This window comes from Acipenser ruthenus, chromosome 14, assembly GCF_902713425.1.
Source record: "Acipenser ruthenus chromosome 14, fAciRut3.2 maternal haplotype, whole genome shotgun sequence".
Taxonomy (NCBI): domain Eukaryota; kingdom Metazoa; phylum Chordata; class Actinopteri; order Acipenseriformes; family Acipenseridae; genus Acipenser; species Acipenser ruthenus.
Genome location: NC_081202.1, coordinates 11,529,087 through 11,550,836, shown reverse-complemented (window position 1 = coordinate 11,550,836; position 21,750 = coordinate 11,529,087). Strand labels below are relative to the sequence as shown.

At 39.1% G+C, this 21,750-nt stretch overlaps 2 protein-coding genes across 7 annotated transcripts in view; both read right to left on the bottom strand.

The window, feature by feature from the left end:
- Positions 1–6,455, bottom strand: part of LOC117419799 (putative adenosylhomocysteinase 3) — a 41,429-nt gene extending 34,974 nt beyond the window's left edge. For 2 of the 4 annotated variants that reach the window (XM_034032923.3, XM_034032925.3), the window contains exon 1: positions 6,050–6,454. In XM_034032923.3, the coding sequence (XP_033888814.3) occupies positions 6,050–6,385 (336 nt within the window). In that variant the 5' untranslated portion in view covers positions 6,386–6,454. Of the gene's footprint in view, positions 1–6,049 lie in introns of all 4 variants that reach the window. The other 2 variants (XM_058985823.1, XM_034032924.3) reach the window with 2 other exon arrangements.
- Positions 6,456–7,790: 1,335 nt separating this feature from the next.
- Positions 7,791–21,019, bottom strand: LOC117419574 (transmembrane protein 209-like). 3 transcript variants are annotated; one of them, XM_034032445.3, is made up of 15 exons: positions 20,920–21,019; positions 20,112–20,253; positions 19,780–19,838; positions 19,522–19,653; positions 19,169–19,410; positions 18,144–18,348; positions 17,769–17,944; positions 17,266–17,337; positions 14,390–14,486; positions 13,983–14,108; positions 11,520–11,617; positions 11,186–11,300; positions 10,988–11,085; positions 10,035–10,108; positions 7,791–9,421 (listed from the first exon to the last, which is right to left on the bottom strand). In XM_034032445.3, exons 1-15 carry the CDS (start codon positions 20,981–20,983, stop codon positions 9,367–9,369), a joined length of 1,755 nt encoding a protein of 584 aa, XP_033888336.2. In that variant the 5' UTR covers positions 20,984–21,019; the 3' UTR covers positions 7,791–9,366. The 3 variants fall into 3 exon arrangements, with proteins under 3 accessions (XP_033888336.2, XP_058841805.1, XP_058841804.1); XM_058985822.1 differs by lacking the exon at positions 20,920–21,019 and adding an exon at positions 20,799–20,862; XM_058985821.1 differs by lacking the exon at positions 20,920–21,019 and adding an exon at positions 20,518–20,621.
- Between the last annotated feature and the right edge of the window lie 731 nt (positions 21,020–21,750).

Below are 21,750 nucleotides of genomic sequence, written 5' to 3'. Positions count from 1 at the left end.
ATAACTGGTCATTCTAAATTGAGCAGAAAAGCAGGGGTAACATAATTGGTTACAATAAATGAAAAAAATTAACAAACAAAATGAATTTGTAGTACACTAGAACATGTTTTTCTTTCCAAACCGCAACATGAAGACCAATATGGCAAATCAGATAAGAAATTATTTTGTTAGCAACCACTTTAATTTACAGCAATTGCCTTAATACTGAGACCTTGGTTCCATGGTCTCCCATGATGCCAAGTGGTAGTTTGCTGTTTTCACTTAATACCTGGTATATTGATATACTGTACGACAACTTTTAAACAAATCCTCTCCTTGTGTCTTCAAGTGCCTAAAATGACCTGACCGTGTAGCAAGTACTTCAGGTTGCAAATCTGCAGGCTTGTTTGTTGGCAGTCAAGAAAATGCAGGCCCCTAAAATATTCTTTGCTGGTGCGCAGAGTCAATCCCCAGCATTTTTTTTCTGGTTGCAAAAAGGAACAAAAAAGTATTACAGTATGTCTCAAGACACAAAATGTTTAAGCACATAATACGCACGACCTCAAGGGATACAAAGAAAAACAAGGACAGCATTGTCTAAAAACTATAACTTTGCTATAGAATAACAGAAGTAAGAAAAGAATATGCGGTCCATTCAATCAACAGCGTCATTAAATGCCTGGTTGTTTAAGAGGTATGGGTAGGAATAGAGCACTACTGTTTTGTGGTTGAAACTTTAACCATGCATGATCTTTGGAAGATGCTCTCAAAAGTAGAAAAAATTTAAACAGTAAAACACCACATTAAAATCTACATGTTTGACGTACAGTACACTACTGAACAAAAATGTACTGTTTACTGAAACCAAACCCCATAGCACTGAAAATCCCCCTCTCCCTCCATGCTGACTAGCCGTTTCGGTTTTGCATCACCTTTGAGACCACAGCTCTGCTGCAGCTTCATTGTTTTTAAAACTAAACGTTTATATTCTAACTTGTATTCAGCCTCTTGGATAACTACTGTAGCTACTGCACTGCGTCCGGTCACAGCGCCCTGCTGTTAACGCAATTAATACGAAGTTGTATTTTTTTTCTTCATTTCCTGTTTATCCATGCTGAACTGTGTGTGTAACAAATAAATAATAAAACACCATGCACTTCTCCATGTATATTGTGAACTGTTCTTTAAGGCAATATAAAAGAGCTACGAGAGAGCTGTTCCTTTAAGAACCTGCTGCTTGCCCGTCAGTAAAATCACCTGCTCCTTGCAAGTCCATGTCTATTTTCCCTCAAGGGCACTGAACAAAGAGCTCCCTGTTGTAGGCCTGAATGCAATAAAGCAGTGCAGAAATTAAGTATACAAAGCGGGTTAATCAGCTCTCTCAGGATTTTAAGGTAAAGCTCAGATTTTGTCTGGGTGGAAAAAATCCACAGTGGAGAACTGGCAATAAACCTAGAGAGATGCCTGACGCATTCAACTTGTATGCAAGCCTGCACATCTCATTAACCACACACATTTCAGAAAGATGATGCCTTTTTTTACATGGCACAGTAAACATGTGCTGTTCTTTTACAAATACAGTGCCTTGCGAAAGTATTCGGCCCCCTTGAACTTTGCGACCTTTTGCCACATTTCAGGCTTCAAACATAAAGATATGAAACTGTAATTTTTTGTGAAGAATCAACAACAAGTGGGACACAATCATGAAGTGGAACGAAATTTATTGGATATTTCAAACTTTTTTAACAAATAAAAAACTGAAAAATTGGGCGTGCAAAATTATTCAGCCCCCTTAAGTTAATACTTTGTAGCGCCACCTTTTGCTGCGATTACAGCTGTAAGTCGCTTGGGGTATGTCTCTATCAGTTTTGCACATCGAGAGACTGAAATTTTTGCCCATTCCTCCTTGCAAAACAGCTCAAGCTCAGTGAGGTTGGATGGAGAGCATTTGTGAACAGCAGTTTTCAGTTCTTTCCACAGATTCTCGATTGGATTCAGGTCTGGACTTTGACTTGGCCATTCTAACACCTGGATATGTTTATTTGTGAACCATTCCATTGTAGATTTTGCTTTATGTTTTGGATCATTGTCTTGTTGGAAGACAAATCTCCGTCCCAGTCTCAGGTCTTTTGCAGACTCCATCAGGTTTTCTTCCAGAATGGTCCTGTATTTGGCTCCATCCATCTTCCCATCAATTTTAACCATCTTCCCTGTCCCTGCTGAAGAAAAGCAGGCCCAAACCATGATGCTGCCACCACCATGTTTGACAGTGGGGATGGTGTGTTCAGGGTGATGAGCTGTGTTGCTTTTACGCCAAACATAACGTTTTGCATTGTTGCCAAAAAGTTCGATTTTGGTTTCATCTGACCAGAGCACCTTCTTCCACATGTTTGGTGTGTCTCCCAGGTGGCTTGTGGCAAACTGTAAACGACACTTTTTATGGATATCTTTAAGAAATGGCTTTCTTCTTGCCACTCTTCCATAAAGGCCAGATTTGTGCAGTATACGACTGATTGTTGTCCTATGGACAGAGTCTCCCACCTCAGCTGTAGATCTCTGCAGTTCATCCAGAGTGATCATGGGCCTCTTGGCTGCATCTCTGATCAGTCTTCTCCTTGTATGAGCTGAAAGTTTAGAGGGACGGCCAGGTCTTGGTAGATTTGCAGTGGTCTGATACTCCTTCCATTTCAATATTATCGCTTGCACAGTGCTCCTTGGGATGTTTAAAGCTTGGGAAATCGTTTTGTATCCAAATCCGGCTTTAAACTTCTCCACAACAGTATCTCGGACCTGCCTGGTGTGTTCCTTGTTCTTCATGATGCTCTCTGCGCTTTAAACGGACCTCTGAGACTATCACAGTGCAGGTGCATTTATACGGAGACTTGATTACACACAGGTGGATTCTATTTATCATCATTAGTCATTTAGGTCAACATTGGATCATTCAGAGATCCTCACTGAACTTCTGGAGAGAGTTTGCTGCACTGAAAGTAAAGGGGCTGAATAATTTTGCACGCCCAATTTTTCAGTTTTTTATTTGTTAAAAAAGTTTTAAATATCCAATAAATTTCGTTCCACTTCATGATTGTGTCCCACTTGTTGTTGATTCTTCACAAAAAATTACAGTTTCATATCTTTATGTTTGAAGCCTGAAATGTGGCAAAAGGTCACAAAGTTCAAGGGGGCCGAATACTTTCGCAAGGCACTGTAGATACAGATCTTTCTACACTACTGCCAGTGCTGTTAATGCTCTACCTCAGTGTGCTGTCATGCACTTGCAACCCCTTTCTCTATAAAGTTTCAGGACACCCTTCCCTGTTGCAAAGGAGTCTTAGACTTTTGTTTTGTCTTGTTGTAATTTGACATGGCTATAAATTAAGCAAAACAACTGGAGTATAATTTTTAATTCACTGAAAAGCATTACAATATGCTTCACCACATTACTGTCTATGTGCGTTTGAGACCTTAGAGAACAGGCAACAGAGACCATGTGCCATAACTTCAAAACATAAAAGGCTAGGACAGGTCCACCTTATGCTTTCCATTGTGTGTGAATCTGTTGCAAAGCCATGTATCGACAAATGACAGAAGCAAGTATCCATACAGGCCAATATCAAGTCACACAACAGTGTCTCACGTAGATGCAAAGTAAAAGTTACGTCTCACCCGAAAGATGGAGCACAAGGAGGTTAAGTGACTTGCTCAGGGTCACACAATGAGTCAGTGGCTGAGGTGGGATTTGAACCGGGGACCTCCTGGTTACAAGCCCTTTTCTTTAACCACTGGACCACACAGCCTCCTACTTTCTAGCAGATAATCCACCACTTGTTTGAAGCTAATGGCAAGAGGTGAATGTCACCCTGCCTTGAGACAGAAATAACTGCATTTATGAAAAATGCAATTGTCTTTTAAGCTCAGATGAAAATGTGCCATTATTCCATAACAGTGATGCTGAGAAGATACAGTAAGAGAAACTATGCCAGTTCCAGTAGATGTTTTTGGTACCGTGACCCAAAACAACCTACTGTATACAGTAGTACTTCAGACAGGCCCAGTTAGCTACATAATACAAAGCTTACTGGAAGGCTGAGGTCAGAACGGCTGAGAATGTTGTACAATACTACCTTTTAAAATGTGCAAATCAGTGGCAGTTCTAACACTTCGTAACTACAGTTAATGTTTAAACATTTGTGAGCAACGAATAAAAAACAAACTAGCCTCTGCCACAGTTCAATCCTGTTGCACGAAAGACAGTGTAAAGGTACTACATTACATACATATTTCCCTTGGGACATTTACTATTTAAATATAACACTTGCTAAGACTGTGAAAACAGTCACGTCCTGCAGATAAGCACCCAAGCGTACTACATGCATCAGCTGAACCAGAAACGTGGTAAATGTAGTATAGAGATTGGCATTTCATGTACGACTCTGTTATATAACCTTCTTCTGCATCTCTTGAGCACGCACAGTGAACTGTGGATTTGAAAACATCATAAATGAAAGTACATCCCCCTCTGCCTCACGTCAAGGTCTCGATCCACAGCAGCAGGAACTACTTACTAATCTTGTTTCCAGGGGTTTACATTCTATTAGCATCCATATGGCATAGGAAGGACAGGATCACTTGAAGCATCCAAAGCTAACATCTGCCTGCTCATTCAACAAGCTTATTAAATGTGACTTTAGCTTCATGGGGGAACATTAGAGATTAAACACAGAGAAGGACTACAATACAGTGTTATATTGTTTTAGTTTCCAATTCCTATTTACAGCTTTGGAATTGGAAGTGAGAGTATCTATAGTTGCAGATAAAAAGGCAGGGAACGTATACAGTAAACAAATCCTGTGATTTTTGTTCTTTTTCTATATCGTTTTTTTGTTTTGCTGAACTGTAGTTTGCAAGACATATATCTTTTGAAGGGTGCAGTTGTGTAGTGCCCCTTTTGTTTTTGTTTTTTTTTAAATCACCAAGCTTCAATAGCATGTTTCATAAACGCAAAATATATATGGTATCAATAATTCACTGTACATTATTAAAAATGTAACTCCTTCCTCCCTCCCTCCACCAACATTCCATTTCAATTCAAGCTGAACTGAAAGATACATTTCCATAATGTAAAATATTATTCTTTAGCTTTCTGATGTTAATGGTTTTGGCGGCAACAAGACTGGTGTAGTGCTATTTAGAAAACATGGAAGTGCCCATTCAAATCTGGTACGTTATGCTATAGTATAGGTATTAGTATGTGTTATGCTATAGTATAGGTATTAGTATGTCAGTAAATGTCTTCTCATGAACTTACTACATAATTTAACAAGAGTCATACATTGAACATGTGCCTTGGGAAGCGGGCATGTTTCACACTGAAACAGAGGTGAGAATGTGCGGATTGAGATTCACCTTTACCTTTGCAACAGGTTATGGATTAAATGTGGCAGAGGCCAGTCAATTTGCCTACAGGTTGATGATCATTTATTAATCTAACAAGTCTATAAAGCCCTTGTTTTCCCCCAAACGTGGGCAAATTCAGATTTATATTCACACCTATTTATTTTTAACGGTGCATCTGTAAAGCGCCTGTCATCAAATGTTGAGATACACATTGTGTACTTGGAAACTATTTCAGAACTTTAGAAGAGTTCTAAACTCAAGACTCACATCACCTGTATTGATTTCTTAATTCTGGAAATGGAGAGGTCGCATTTCTTAACAGCACCACAGTGTATCAAGAAGACCTAGAATAAATGTATAGCGCCACAACAGCGCAGTGCGGTCAAAACGCGGAGAATGCATCACCGCTACATCTTTGCACGCATCGCCATCTCCTTATTTCTGAAATTCTAATCCGCACTTTAACAGGTTTTACTGTGTTCTTTATTGATAGATAACACAGTTAAAATTCTATCACTAGAATGTGCAAGTAAATGTGCAATAGTCAGATTAGTGTAGTCAAGCCCCGATCTTTTTTTATTTATTAGCTACTGTAATACTGACAGCGTCACACAATACACATTTTGGCATCCCCCCTAATCAATGACAGTTACTAGTATCTCCAATCCCTGACCTTTTTCACAGTCTTCGGTGCCTCAGTTACTGTACCATCGGGATTGATGAACGCCTCTCCGCCGTTGTGCTGTGGTTCAGTCCGCTTCAACACAGATGCCTGCGGCATCTTCATGAGGTTCGGACTCGGGGTTGGAAGGGTAGGATCCTCGGGTGCTGCAGCCACCTTAGCTGCAGCCGAAACAGCAGGACTGGGGGAAGGGGCAGCGGTTTGGCTTTTAATCGCAGACTTTTCTTCCTGCTTCTGTGCCACTGGCATCGCAGCAGGCAGACTTTTGCTGTTAATATCTTTCAGCTCGACCTCGGCCATTTTCGCAGCTACAACCTGGACCGACATCTCCGCAATTTCACAGTCCTCTTTCCAACACACACACACACAATATACACACAGCGGATATGAGTCGTGGAGGGAAGTTGAGCAGTGGGTTATAGGAACTGTAGTCCATTACTGGTGACCTCTGTACGGAAAAAAAAGGTTTCATTAATCGCTCCGTTAATCTTACTATCGTATTTATTTATTAATTAGATTACACGTTATGTTAAAATATTCAAATATTTAACGGTGACATAGACAAACACTCCAGAATGGTCTTATTGGAATTGTGAAGAAAACTACATATCCCTGGTAATTGTGCACGTTCCATTGAATGTTCTCCCCCCACCCACCCCCAAGGATTTCTGGGAGATGAAGTCTCAATGTCATACAACCCATTACGCACTTTGACGTAAAACAAAGGGAGGACCCGTTAGTTGATCTTGAACCAGATTCAGGTAGAATGGTATTACAAGCAGTTCTTATATTTAGGTACGGTCATTTTACTTTTCATTTTATTTTCCAACATCGTCTTATGACAATAGGCCATATTTAAAAAGAAGTTGCCATTGCACTGAGATAACAAGTTTAAACAACTTAAACATTCATTAGGCTAATTTAGTAGCTCCTACATGCGCCTTAGTTGTTTCTTTTAACTTAATCAGTTAGATTTTCGCTTCTCAAAAAGTAGTGTAAACTTACTTGTGGTAAAAATGTTTTTTTGTTTTGTTTTGTTTTTTTACATAATATTCTATGCACTGCACTCGATGCAGCGCACATGGCCACAGCTCACCAGTGCAAAACAGTGTCATATTACTGATCTCTCTCACAATAAACGGTGAGACTGAATTAAAGTAGTTTTCCCCTCGCTCAATAAAATTGCATGGAACATTTGCTAAAATTGTTCAATAAGCTATATTTTATAGTTTTGTGCTTCTTGAAGCACTGGAAAAAGAAAAAACAAAAAAAAAAAAAACACGATTTAAATTTAGAATTATACCACTAGACCACTCAATGGAAACATATGTTGGCCTTTTAAACCAAAGCTCACATGCTAAATGCTAGCAATATCCAATGTCAGGACTTGCAAAACTTTTTGTATATTTAGCAAGTAGTAAAAATGTCATAGTGACGACCACGTGCACAAAGACCACAGAAGATTATATTAGTTGGTAAGAAGCGTTTTTCTGTAGTACATAGACACCCAGTGGCAGTACTCAGTAAAGGTACATTAACTGAGCTGAATAAGGCTGATAGTACACACACCACCAACACTTCAATAGCATAACCTTGTACACAGGTACCTGGAAGGTTTTGGATGATGAAAAAAAAAAACAGTAAAAAGGCACCACATGGCTGTTCACTCATGTTTAATGAACATAAATCTACTTTGCAATTTTAGGATTACAAAACAGAATATGGTTTAAACTTTCTTTTTTTTTTTTTTTAAGAAATTCCCAAGAATAGAAAAAAATAGGTTTGATGCAGGTATGTTTGTTTATTTCAGTTGCAATTTTGTTAATAAAATGAAAGCAAAGTTCACACAAAGATTAAACAATTTCATGGCAGTATCTGAAATTATTTAGAATGAACTAAACCAGAAACCTCCACAAAACAGGACCCAGAAACTGCAAAGCAGTGAACAGGTTTTCAAGCGTTCCCCATCTCAGTCACACACTGAACTTGATTTCCAAAGTGGTTTACACTTGCTGTGGCAATAAATATATTTGATACTAACCCAGCAAACAAACAAACCCATCCCATGTATTGTAGTTGGTGTGATCAGACTTGTATTTTTTATGTTGAAACAGACACAACTTCAAAAGAAAACAAACTGTAACCAACAGCTCAAGTTCAATAGTACTTGAGTTTTAGTTAGAGAAAGTACCATGTTTCCATATAGAAAACAAAAAAAACTGATATTGTTCTGTAGAAAAGTCTGCTTCCGTCAGTGCTAAATGTATGAAGCTTTCCTTAAAATATTAAGGAAAAATAAAAAAGACATTTATTAAAACAAGTACATCACCCACTTTTAAATGTTCTTAACCCAGATCAGACTGACAGTTCTGTTATTAAAAAGAAGTCTAAATTGACAGCAGACCTATGGTTATCTTCAAATCAAGTTTAGTTACATTTCTCTTCATTCCTTAAGGAAAATGGGTGTACTTGAACTATACAATAAATATACTAAGTACCAGTAGCGTGTAAAAAGTTACATTCATATATACAAATATTTAACTACTGAGAAGCATTAATTCATTGAAATCTTGGATAAAAGTGACATTTAAAATGGTAAGAAAACCTTTCATTTATGTCTTTACATGTGGAAGTAACCGGTCTTAGAGCAATGAACCAATAATACTTAACACTTTTTTTCTGAAAGGAAAAACATAACATTACAAATACTTACAAGCCCCTAAAGTAAGTTATTTATTTCCTGTTTGTGTGTTTTTCCTTTCTGAAAAATGTGATTTTAAGTAAATAGCTTTGTGAATCTAGCCCAGTCAGTAGGTTGCAGCATATTATACATTGGTATAAATCCTGTTATAAAGCAATAATGTGCTACTATAGTTCTACCATTTACTTCAGACCTAGGCCCGGACCAAATCAAAACTTTGACAACCCGCTAATCGCACTTAACAAAACTGTATTTAATAGTGTTTTATTTTTTTTGTATCTTATTTCTTCTACTTATAAAAAGAACACACTATTAAATACAGTTTTGTTAAGTGTGATTAGCGGGTTGTCAAAGTTTTGATTTGGTCCCAGCCCTAGTTAGATCTTTCCAAATGTATGCTTTTGAGGTCATTTTTTAATTCATCAGAAAATCTTGAAAATCTCCAGTGTTCTTTATCTTTAAACTGACCCCAGATATGATTTCTACTTATCAGCATTCTTTATGCTTTATGATCTCAAGAACAACTCATACGATTAATCCAGATTATAATCCACCTATTATAGGCAAGTAATAACACAAACTCAGGAACAGCAGCACACAGAGTACATTAGTCACCAAATATCCACAGGATGTTTACTCCAGATAGGCCAAGATTTGCCCTTCTGTAAAAAGGAAAAACAAAAAAAATCCATAAAGAACCTGATAAACATATATACAAGAGAGTATATAAATTAGGTAAATATCAATTTCAGTATTTGCAGATTAACAGATCAATAAACTTTGTACTATATAGCAAAGTAGCATTTTGGCTGTCCTGGGAAGCATGTTATAGTACATTAGATGTCTTTACCAGCGTGATTTTAAAATACGCTTATACTTTAGTTGCTTGTAAGGGTGGCATAAGGACTGTATGTGCATCCATATATGCCCAATTCCAAAATTAATTAATGGTAAAGAATGTGGTAAACAGTTATTACAATTAGATAAGCGGTTCTCTAGATACAAATAAAAACGTAACTGTGGCATCTTGTTTTATCCTTACAGCAGCAAGTACAAGTTATTCCATGAATAAGGATAGCAGAAGGGATCGAGTGGGTTGTTTGTGGCTACCCTTATAGGGAAAGGGAAGTAAACACCGCACTATATGAACAGCCTGTGCTGCAGGTATACATCCAAAATAAAACTGCAATGTTAAACTGTACACCTATTTGCGTCAGGTATTGTCCATCATTATAACCATTACAAGTTACATTGAAGTCGTACTTCCATACTTACCCTAACATTCCAGATTCCTTGGTCTTTATAACAAACAAGAACATAAGGACTGTATGGAACAGATTGTTTCTACCCTGTGAAATAAATTAGACAGAACTATTATTATTTATTTCTTAGCAGACGCCCTTATCCAGGGCGATACCCATTTATACAGTTGGGTTTTTACTAGAGCAATCTAGGTAAAGTACCTTGCTCAAGGGTACAGCAGCAGTGTCCCCACCTGGGATTGAACCCACGACCCTCCAGTCAAGAGTCCAGAGCCCTAACCAGTACTCCACACTGCTGCCCTATAAAGTTTATAAGCGTTTATAAGTTTGGCTTTGTCTAGTCCACACAAATTACATAGGTCTTTTGAATAGGGTGCTTAAGGGTCTCTCTCTTTGTCTCCACCTCTTTGGCCTCCTTTTTATGTTGCATAGAATTTGCAGTCAACAATTGCAATGCTGCCACACTTGTTAATTTTAGTTTAAGTTTGCTATACACAGGGACTTTGTAAACGGTCTCATGCATTTTATCTTAAATAAATATGTTATGGCCTTGGTTAATAATATCCTGCTTTCATTAAAGGAAAGACATATTAACCCCTTAAGGTACATAAGGAATTGAATGGTTGTTCAGACGGTTTCTTCTTAACTACATTTGACAGTGACTCTGGTATCACAAGGAAACTGACAATTTGGATACAACCAGTCAGTACATTTTAAACCCTGTTTTGTGCACCTCATTGCAAAAAATAAGAAAGTTAGCATACTTTATTTTTGTGGGACACATATGTCCCTTATATCTTAAAGGGTTAACAAACCAGGAAATATAAAAGTTATATAAAACATGGAAAATGGAGGCATGTAGTTAAGTTACAGCTATACAATTCCTTCATTAACACCACAAAGTTACAGGACAAAACTCAACTAAAAACGTATCGGTCACTGTGTAACTAAGCGAAAAGCATTTACCTTTGGAAGATTGTAGATGTGTCCCTGGTAGATGAGTTGGTAGTGTGGAGGGTTAATACTACTTTGATGAATGCAAAACAGGTTCTCATTTGACATATCTATTTAAAAATAAATACAAATAAACACACACAACAATTAGTACTATGGCAGACCTTGTGTTTCAGTCATATGTTTAACTTCTTTCTTCACATTATTTACCTGGTTTGTCAGGCGTTTGTATGAAATGCTGGGATGTGAATGTTTTTCCATCAGGGTATTTGGGATGAGGAGGAAGTCTCGAGTCCAGATAAGTGCACAACACATGCATAATTATCTGAAAGACAAAATCAGAGATACCCCATTTCTGACTCGGTGCTAACTAGTTGTCTGGAGATCTATAAGAAGCCAATTAAAATACATTCATATACTGTTCTTCACCAGGTAAGAGCTGGTTCCAGGAAATCATAACCAACCAAATAGGAACAGTTCAAGGAAACGCAGCTTGACTCAGGTGAACTGCTATAACATGCCAGGAGTATTCACCAAGACTTACTGCAGAATCTGTAGGCAGGTCAGTGTCCCATTTTCTTGCCTTCAAATTACCTCCTCCATTCCATCGAAATGAGCTCATACACCCACCATGCGCCAAGTCTGGAAGGGAAGGGAAAGACCAAATAAACGTAGGACACTGCATGCATTGTAAACTGCGTCAGCTTACTGTATTGTCCGTATAAATTTTCCAAGTTTGGGCCAAAACCTTACTAACCCTTTGTCAGCGGCAAAGGGTGCAACGGCACTCCATCGTGTTTATGAACGTATCTCATAACTCGCTAAAGATTGCAGGATATCCTCCCATGCAATTCACTTACCTTTATTTTGATACCAAGAACATCCTTGTCCGACCCGGGAAACAGAAGTAATCCTTCTTTAAAGTGCACCGAGTCATTTTTTGAGGTGCATTTGCACCCTTTGCCGCCTTCCGAGAGTTCCAACACACAAACACATACATTTTTCACATGCCACAATCACAGCTCCTGCTTACTGGCAGAATAGATTGCGGGAGAGCTGAGGGACATGTAGAAACAGGATATTGCTTCTAAAATTATTGATTTATCCTTATCTGTCTAGCTAATAGTCATTTTAATTAAACTGTGCATTTGTGTATAGCACCTTTTTTTTCAGCAGTATTAGATAACTGCATTCTTTACAGTATCCTGTTTATTACCTGATAAAGTACAATATGATTTCCCCCCCCCCCCCATCTTCAGGGAACAAAAAGGCGTGTCATACTGTATAGGCTACCATGCACAGCTGCTGTTTACTTGCAAAATAGAGTTCTGAGATTTGCAGGGGAGGTGGAAGAGATGTTGTAAAGATGTACCACTTCTAAAATTATTGACTTATCATTTTTTTAGCCCCATGTAATCAATTTCCCATCATAGAATGAGCACACCGTGTAACAATTATTATTTTTTTTTTTGTTCCTGGGTAGTAAGTGTTATTTCCTAATTGCTTATGCCTCAAAAGTATAGAAAATGGCTATTATTCCCCACAAACTTTGCTTTTGTGACCAGGACAGTTATATTTTGAAATTTACCTAATTTTCCAGAACATTCCAGATAGATTCAGTGCTGAGTAAACTTGGACCACAGATAAAGAAGATCCCGGAGTGCAATGAATTCCCCAAGAAGCTCACTAGTAAGGAGAAAGCGGCTTGGAACAGCTTTGTCGCAGTGGTTCGGGGCTTCCTGGGCAATCACAAGGCCGAAAACTATGTGGAGCTGGTTGAGACTCTGGTGAAGAACTACGGCACAATGGGCTGTAGGATGTCCCTCAAAGTCCATATCCTTGATGCTCATCTTGATAAATTCAAGGAGAACATGGGAGCGTACTCGGAGGAGCAAGGCGAGCGCTTCCACCAGGATATACTGGACTTTGAACGCCGCTACCAAGGACAGTATAACGAGAACATGATGGCAGACTACATTTGGGGGCTGGTTCGTGGAAGTGATTTACAGTATAATCGTAAATCTCGAAAAACTACTCACTTCTAAATCTTTTGTAGTCATTTTTGTATTACTTTAGTATAAATACATGTTAATTTGGATTCATATGTTGTTTTTTTCTGACTTTATGTGAACGAAAAGACACAAATTTGCCCGTTTTCTCATTGGAAATAGGTAAATTTCAAAATATCACTGTCCTGGTCACAAAAGCAAAGTTTGTGGGGAATAATAGCCATTTTCTATACTTTTGAGGCATAAGCAATTAGGAAATAACACTTACTACCCAGGAACAAAAATTGTGTTACATAGTGGCATCTATGTGTGTATAATGCATACATTTCCAGCACTATTGTCTTATTTATTAGGCTACCACTAATGCGTATCCTCTCCTGATTTATAGATGCCTGATAAGAGCACTATTTGAATTGGTATTTTTTCTTTTTATCTTGTCAAGTAAGCAAATTCCCTGTGCAGTTTTTTTTTGTTTGTTTACAAAACCACTGAAGCTGTTTATGTGCAAAGCCACTTTATACTGTAGCAGAAGTATGTTTCCAAGTACAATATTATATTTATTTTTGAAGTTATTTAATAAAATATTTAAAAAAATGCTTAGCTCTTCACATTGTTTATTCAATACAGAGCATTTCAAATAACAATATAAACCCGTTTTGCATTGTTCTTTTGCTTTGAATTATAAACGTGGGGTGCATTTGCACCCTTTCCCACCTTCCGCGTGAGCTCAATTATTGATGCCGACGAAGGGTTAACTTGAATATCTAAGGGACCAAAAGATTAAACTTGGTCAGCACATTGCTTGACAGTAAAAGTCACATGACGGTGTGTGTTTTTCTAGGACAATCAAGGTCAAACAAGCACAGGTGTGACATTATTTGAAAGGGCTTCAAAATGTACCAACTAAAAAAAAAAAAAAGGCATGGGCCTTTTTCTGGCCTACATGTTTACCCCCCACCACCCATGTTTACTTCCCACTGAAGGTAGAAATCCCTTACCTTTGATTCGTTCCACCAGATATTCCTGATTAGATGTGATATCCAGATACTGCACAATAGCATTCAATGTTGGGATCAAGGATGCTTTGACAAGGGCTGCTTGTTTAAGACTGCTAATACTGGCCTCTACAAAGATAAATGCAGACGATTAGACAAGTATAGATGAATTGCAAAATAGTTTTTAATGAAATAAAACATGCAGTCAGTACATTTCAATCAACTCCTCAATTGATCATACCCCTAGAGACAACTTAGCAAATGCAAAGTCCAATACAGTAGTCTGTATAAGCAATTATTTTACTGCCCTACTAGTTCTCGACCAGGTCTGTATTGTGAGGGAAACAAGGATCAATCACACTTTAACAAGCCAAGAAGTGAAAACCCAATTACACCAAGCTAGTCATTACCTCCAGTCTGCAGTTCAGGGCAACCCATTCTCCGCAGGAGAGTATTCACAGAATCAATCTCTTTCACCAGAGGAACCAGAATAGTCTCATTAATCCACTGCAAAAGAAGACAGTACACTAAAGTTCAATAACCATCTTACACCCTTTTATGTTCTGATGATGTGCTTTTTATATTCAGTCTTGTGTAGGGATGTCAGTTTTTTCTGAGAATAATTAGAGATGCCAACTTCTGGAAGGCGAAAAGAGTAGCATGTGCCTACCGAAGCACAGCAGAATTTTTTTAATTTATTTTAAAAGGCCAGTGGCTGCTAGCCCCTAGAAATCAAGGTGGTCAATGACCTCATTTTGCTGTTCAATCTATAATTTTGGTAATTGTAAACACATTGCATTTAGAAATTAAAAAAAAAAAACTTCAACACTAATTCTTTATTTATTTATTTATTTATTTTTGGAATTCTATTTATTCTGGATTGAAATATTAGTAATGAAGAGTGTTTTAGGCTCTCGTAAGTGCTATCAAACCTGGACTGAAATATTCAGCCGCAGAACTTTATAAAAATAACATCCCACCTCAAGAAAGATTTAACGATGTTTTTTATTTAAATGTGTACTACTCTGCAACTACCAACACAAAATGCTGTGTAGTAATTGCACAAACTTACGGTAATGGGGAGTGTCAGATTTTAAATATTGCTGGTGTTTCTTCGTACCTATGTGAGCGATACAGTCATGACACCCACCATGTTTCACAGAGAAGACAGCATAGCAATGGAAGTTCACTCCCTATCTGTAGACAATGTCACCTAACGGTAGCATATATAATGAAAACAGCAAGGGACCTAGAATGGAGCCCTGTGGAACACCACAGACAACTTCCGATAATGCCGATTTTACCTCCTCAATAGAGAACAACTGAAACCTATCAGAAGATCAGATTTGAACCAGGATAGGACAAGGCCAGACACTCCTACTGTGCTTTCAAAATGATTCAGTAGGATGGAATGGTCTACTCTACAGTATCAAAGGCAGCACTGAGATCAAGAGTAATTAATACTGATGGAAAGCCCGAGTCAGAGTTTATCAGCAGATCGTTCATAGCTCTGACAAGTGATTCCTATTGTAGCGTTTTAGGGGAACAAACAGGAGCCAGATGGCCGCAGCAGAATCTCTTTCAGATGTTTATTCATTCAATGTCAGGACACCACAACACAGCCCCGAGCTGCTCACTGGCAACTCCTAAATAGAGATCCTCCCCCGAGCCCTATTGGCGCACACACACAAGGGCACATTTACATACACACACCGACCAGTCGCTCAGACCCTCGGTCAAGCAGCTGACCGGCGGAACTGAACAGAAGTCAGCAAACAGATACCATCTACATACAGCTGCACTGTGCATGTGACACCCCAGGCAGCACGTGAGCACTGCCTAGACACAAAACACTCTTTACTCACAGATTCATGCAGGGTGATACACAAACAGCGGGAAAGACAGGACAGCATACACACATTTAACACAGATCGCTACATAGCTCCCTCCTCAAGTTCTCTTCGTCCCCGAAGAGACGGTGTTACGGTCCCGAGCCATCTGGAGCTGGCCAGACGCTTGCAGTCTGTAGCTGGTCCCTGGAACTGTGTGCTCTGTCTACTACTTCAGGAGGGGTTTGGGTCCCATCCCCCGACTGTGCTGACAGGCTCTCCCGGGATGCGACAGCCAAGTTGTGGGCACAGTCACGGCGCTGTCAGCTGCTTCGGGTGGGGGGGGTTGGACCCTGCCCCCCCGGCTGTGGTGTTGTGTTCTCCGTGCTGCGACCGTCTGTCAGGGTGAGAGGTGCGGTGGATCTGCTGTCGTCTCCTAGTGGTTGGAGGAGCTCTGTCGTTCAGTGTCAGCGCGCCGTGCTCCCTCCAGCTCTGCTGACCTGTCTGGCTGAGCCCTGTCGTTCTGCCTCAGCCCCTCCGACTCTGCTCCCTCCGGTTCCAGCTTTGACCCCCGTACACTTTCTAAGCGCGCTCCGGAGTCCTCTGCTCACTGCTCCCGACCCCTGGACACTTTCTCAGTGCTAGCCAGAGTCCACTGAAGTGACCCAATCCTGCTACCACTCTCTGGAGATACTCTGTGTGCATCTGTCTCTGTGTGCATCTGCTGCTTCTGCCGTGGTACAGTTTGCAGTTATTTTACGTTTTTGTTTGTAGGTTTACATATTATTCTGATACAACATGTCGTACATGTTTGATGTCTTTCTGGAGCGCCGGTCATCCCAAAGTATGTTTTTGTATGCATAAAATAAATTACAGCAAGAGCTGGGAATCTCGTTTCCATGTTTTGCCAGAACTGGTAAATATTGTTGCATTTCATTTCACCAACAATTTCGTAGTAAGCACGGTATTCAGGCTGTGTTCCACAGTTGTCTTCAAACAGTAGAATGGCCTCACTCGTTTCTCAGCTATGCTTAACTTGATTTGGGTCAGCTACATTGCAAAGTAAGGCAACTGAGCTAGTTCAACATCACCATCTGGTTAAGGTGGACGTGCCATTTGTAATGATAACAAGGAGACATTTGCGCAGCACTTTCTGAAGGACCCCTAAACTGGTTACTAAGCAACCCGCTCAGAGATTTTAGTATGTCAGTTAAAAATCCACAACAAACTGTCAATGAAATACAGTATTAAGAACAATTCATTAAAAAAATAAACAGAAAAACACACATGGTATTGAAATAATATATTTCATAAAACGTTCAGGGAGTATCCATTTATTTATTTAATAAAAATCGTAGTATTATACCCCTTCGATGTGGCGCCATAGCAGAACCTACAAAATACTAGCTGCTACGGCCAAATCGTAGCAGTTGGCATCCCTGAATTATGTTACCTACATTTCTGAGCTTGGCAGTCCAGGAATCAATGCGATCCAGCAGCTGACGGTTCACTGTAACCCTGGCCCAGACCTTTAAAATAAAAAAAATATTCATAGGCAAAGGTTTTTCACAATAGTCCAAGTATAAACAAAATGTAATCATTTAAAAGTTTTAATTCATGAATTTGCTAAAACTGATCTGCTAAGGAAACTGTGAAGTTTCTCCTGATATTAATGCTGGAGTAATTTTATTTGTTCTATCTATATTAACAAAATGTTCAATTATTGCAAATAACCTGGAAAGCCAACATTATTAATTGGATATTACATTACACCCGTCGAACACTATTCTCTTTTCATTAATAAATATTTGCTTAGCAACAAATCATCATTTTACATGCCCAAGCAGCCTGGTTGAAATTGATTGTATTGGACTACAAGGAAATGTTTTTAGTTTAGTTATGCCCCCGAAACCCCATTATTAATTTTTTTGTTTTCTTCTCCATGTTTTTCAAAACCTACCTCTTCAGCAGCATGTTTGGACCCCAGGTCAGTCTCATCTTTGTTTGCTGAAGGAGCCTGGGACCTGCAGGCTAGCTGGTACTGAAACTTCCTTAGGGTCTGAGCATAGTCTCCCACAGAGCGACTGTAATTCCAGAATGTTGGACTGTTTGAAGGGGAAACAGCCTCTGGACTTCCTGAAGATAAAGAAAAACAGTTATTAACATGCAGCAATGCAAATAAGGCAATCGTGTTTACAGCACTGTATTAAAGTATAGTGTAGATTTAATACTACATATTCATTTAAAAATCTATGAATTATAGCATTCAAAATAAAGAGCACTTCCTAAACCTTTTTGCAATTGAGGAATGCTTTTAAATAAAACATTTTCTGACCGAGCTGGCTGCGATGCCTTTTCTCTTCTTCAGAACGCAGGAACATCTCCAGCGATTTGAGGTCTGCCATGTAATCCTCTTTCCCACCAGGAGAGTTGAACACAGTGGGTGAAGTGCGATAGCGAGACCGAAGATTAGAGCCTTCTGCTGGTCCAATACTGCTGGGATATGGAGGAGAACCTGGAGTTTGGCTATAGCTCACCACCTAGAGGGAAAAGACATATCTATGGTTATAAGTGCATTTCTTTTTTTTTTTTTTTTTTTTTATTTAGTCGTTGCCAATTATTTTTATTATTTTTCTCCCAATTTGGAATGGCCAATTATTTTTAGGCACAGCTCACCGCTACCACCCCTGCGCTGGCTTGGGAGGGCGAAGACAAACACACGCTGTCCTCCGAAGCGTGTGCCGTCAGCCATCCGCTTTTTTTTTTTCACACTGAGGACTCACCATGCAGCCACCCAAGAGCTACAGCGTCGGAGGTCAACACAGCTCTTGGGCAGCTTACAGGCAAGCCCGCAGGCGCCCGCCCAGACTACAGGGGTCGCTGGTGCGCGGTGAGCCGAGGACACCCTGGCTGACCTAAACCCCCCCCAGGCGACGCTCGGCCAATTGTGCGCCACCCCCTGGGAGCTCCCATCCACGGTCGGCTGTGGAATAGCCTGGACTCGAACCGGCGACGTCCAGGCTATAGAGCGCCTTTACCCGAGAGCCACTCGGAAGCCCAAATACTAGAAGTATAAAAGACCCCAAAATGTAGTCTGAAGAAAATCAAAACCCTCCTGTGCAACACAGCAGTCTACCTATGCAAAATACTAACATAAATCATAATCCTGTTAACTGTGATTGTTCCATATGGTCAACAGTTTAGGTCTCTAATCAGACACATTTCTTTAGAGTGCTCTACTTCAAAGTATGATCCATCCAATAATACAATTATTTAGGGTTTAGCACTTTACAGAGAGAATTTTAATACCATAGTTATTCAACCTACAGCTACGTCTTCAATAATTCTTACGACACGTACCTTGCTAAAGCTGTTGCTTGCTGAATAGGCCACAGACGAGGAGTATGAGCCACTGCCTGCGGGGGAAGGACTTTGCAAAGGAGGGCTGTATCCTGTTATACAACCTGGGGAGAACTTGGGACTTGCGCTGGGTGCCCGGGAGGGGCTGTAACTCAGCACACTCTGGCCTTGAACGGGGGAGGACTGTGTAGGGGAAGGTTTCTCTTGGTTTTCTGGCTTCTGCGGAGGAGATGCCTGTATGCCTATGGGAAAATTCAAGCATAAATACACAATTACAACTTTCCTAAAATGTACTACAAATTGAGTTAGAGATGTGCATATTTCCAATCTAGTTAAAGTGTGATGACACCCACCTGAGTGCCTGAGACCAAGTAGTCTGTGCTGGTCAGGACTCACAACAAAGCTGGAAGGAGTCACTGTGTATTTGAAGTATCTCCAGAAATCAAACAAGGCATTAAGGCTGAACAAAGAGGCAAGGGCAAGCTCTGTTGGATTGAAATAATAATAATAATAATTATAATAATAATAATAATAAAACCAAGGAAAGTAATCTTCTTGTACACAGCAGTTTAAATATAAATACAAAGTAACCCGATAATGATGCAGCTTACCAATATACCAAAGAGGCCAGTAGGTGATGTTACAGTATTTGCTCAACATTTTTCCAGTCCTGTAAAGAAAGAAAACATGTTTTGTTTGGGATGGGGGTTTAGCACTGTTAATTGTAAATGATTAAGGAGATTCCACAAGCACGTTCCATATCCTTCCATAAACATAACCAAATGAATATCTGCAAAAATACATAGGGCTGTTTCCTGTACAGTCAAAAAACTACCTGTTTCAAAGAGCAACATTGGTATTGTACATTGATCTTATATACAGCTATACCTAAAAAAACAAAACAACTATGTATTATATATTAATTTATGGGAAATTAACTTACATTTCAGTGTAAATCATTCCCGCCAGGGAGACATTGAGCACACCCCAGGCCAAGACCACCTTCCTTGCTTGCTCCTCCCTTCTCATTCTTATTGTCCTGTCAATGAGGTCTGGTCCTGACCCATCTTTAACCGGTGTCATTTCTGGTGAAAACAGTACAATACATTGCTAAAAGACATGCGCAGTTCTAAACATAAAAGCTTAACCTGTACTGTCTTTTAGCAACAGAGAAGAAAGAAGTGGTTCTGTTGTAAAGTCATCATGGAATACACAGCTCAGAAATGCATGATACGTTGTTTCCTATACTAAGTCTAAAGATTGAAAAATCTTCTTAGTTACAGTACACCCAACTTGTAGAAAGATATAGAGAAGAAAAGAGAAACGCCCATGCAGATTATTGAACATACCGTTTGTTTTGTTTGTTTGCAATTGCGGATGCAGAAACAAAAACAATTTACTACAAAAAAATTACAAATCAGCAAGTTGCCTGCAGGTAAAAAGCTGAGACCCAAAAATAAATAAATAAATAAATAAAGTGGTGTTGCGTTTGTACAATAACTTTTGAGTGTCCGAACAAAATATAATTGTATAATAGAATATTAGCCGTGAAAACAGTAGGCAAAATAATTTTACTTAAAAGTCACCAATTGAAAATTATACTGTTAGGGTGCGGTGATAAGAATGGTACCTTTACTAATATTCAACGTGTTAAGAAGATCTGTATTAATTACTAAATGCAAATACTAACTGTGGATTTGTTTAAAATGCTAAATTAACTATACATAGCACTTAATATTTAAAAAACATACTTATCCCGCTCTCTTCCCTGTTACTTGCACGCCATGAACTACACACCGGAACTGCTCTGTTCATAAATATTTCACTTCCGTTGCGTGCAAGTTTTAGCACCGCCCCGACCATAATTGATCAAGGACATGAATTGTTTTCAAAGCAGAGAGAAGTTTATGTTTTGCTGTGAGCTTTTCACTTCAGAGAAATTTATTCTTCTGATAAAGACAGTTATTGCAGATGGTTATTACTGTGTGGTTGGTGGCCGCTTTAATACCACAGCAGATCCTGACTCATGACTAAACCCAGCTGTCACAAGAGAAGTAATGGGTTGCAGGAACATGTTGATAAACGTGCCAGCAGCAGGAAGATGCACTGTACACACACAGGCAACATCTGAATTACCTTCACCCAGCATACACTCCACTAATAAAATGTTCAATACCTACATACCCCTTTAAAAGACTTATAACCAATGTTTATTTATTTATTTTAAATTTTTTTTATCATGTTTCCAAACAATATTCACCTTATATCTGCCTCACAATAGCGTGGCATGTGAATTAGGCGAGAAAGCTTCTGTTAATTTAAACAAAAATTGTATCAACACAGCTAGACAGATAAAGCAGAGAGCTCTGAAATGTTAGCTATGTGTACTAAGCTGAAAGCAAGGGATTACTTTTTTATGTTAGTTTGCAGCACTAGATTAAAAAGCAAAAAACAAAAAGGACAAATAGATAATATGTTTCCAGGTGGTGTTAACATAGTTTAGATAAGTTTAAAGAAGCGCACTGTTAAAAACTGATTACAGAGTAACAGAATGGAAAAACTCACATGATTATATTGCAAAA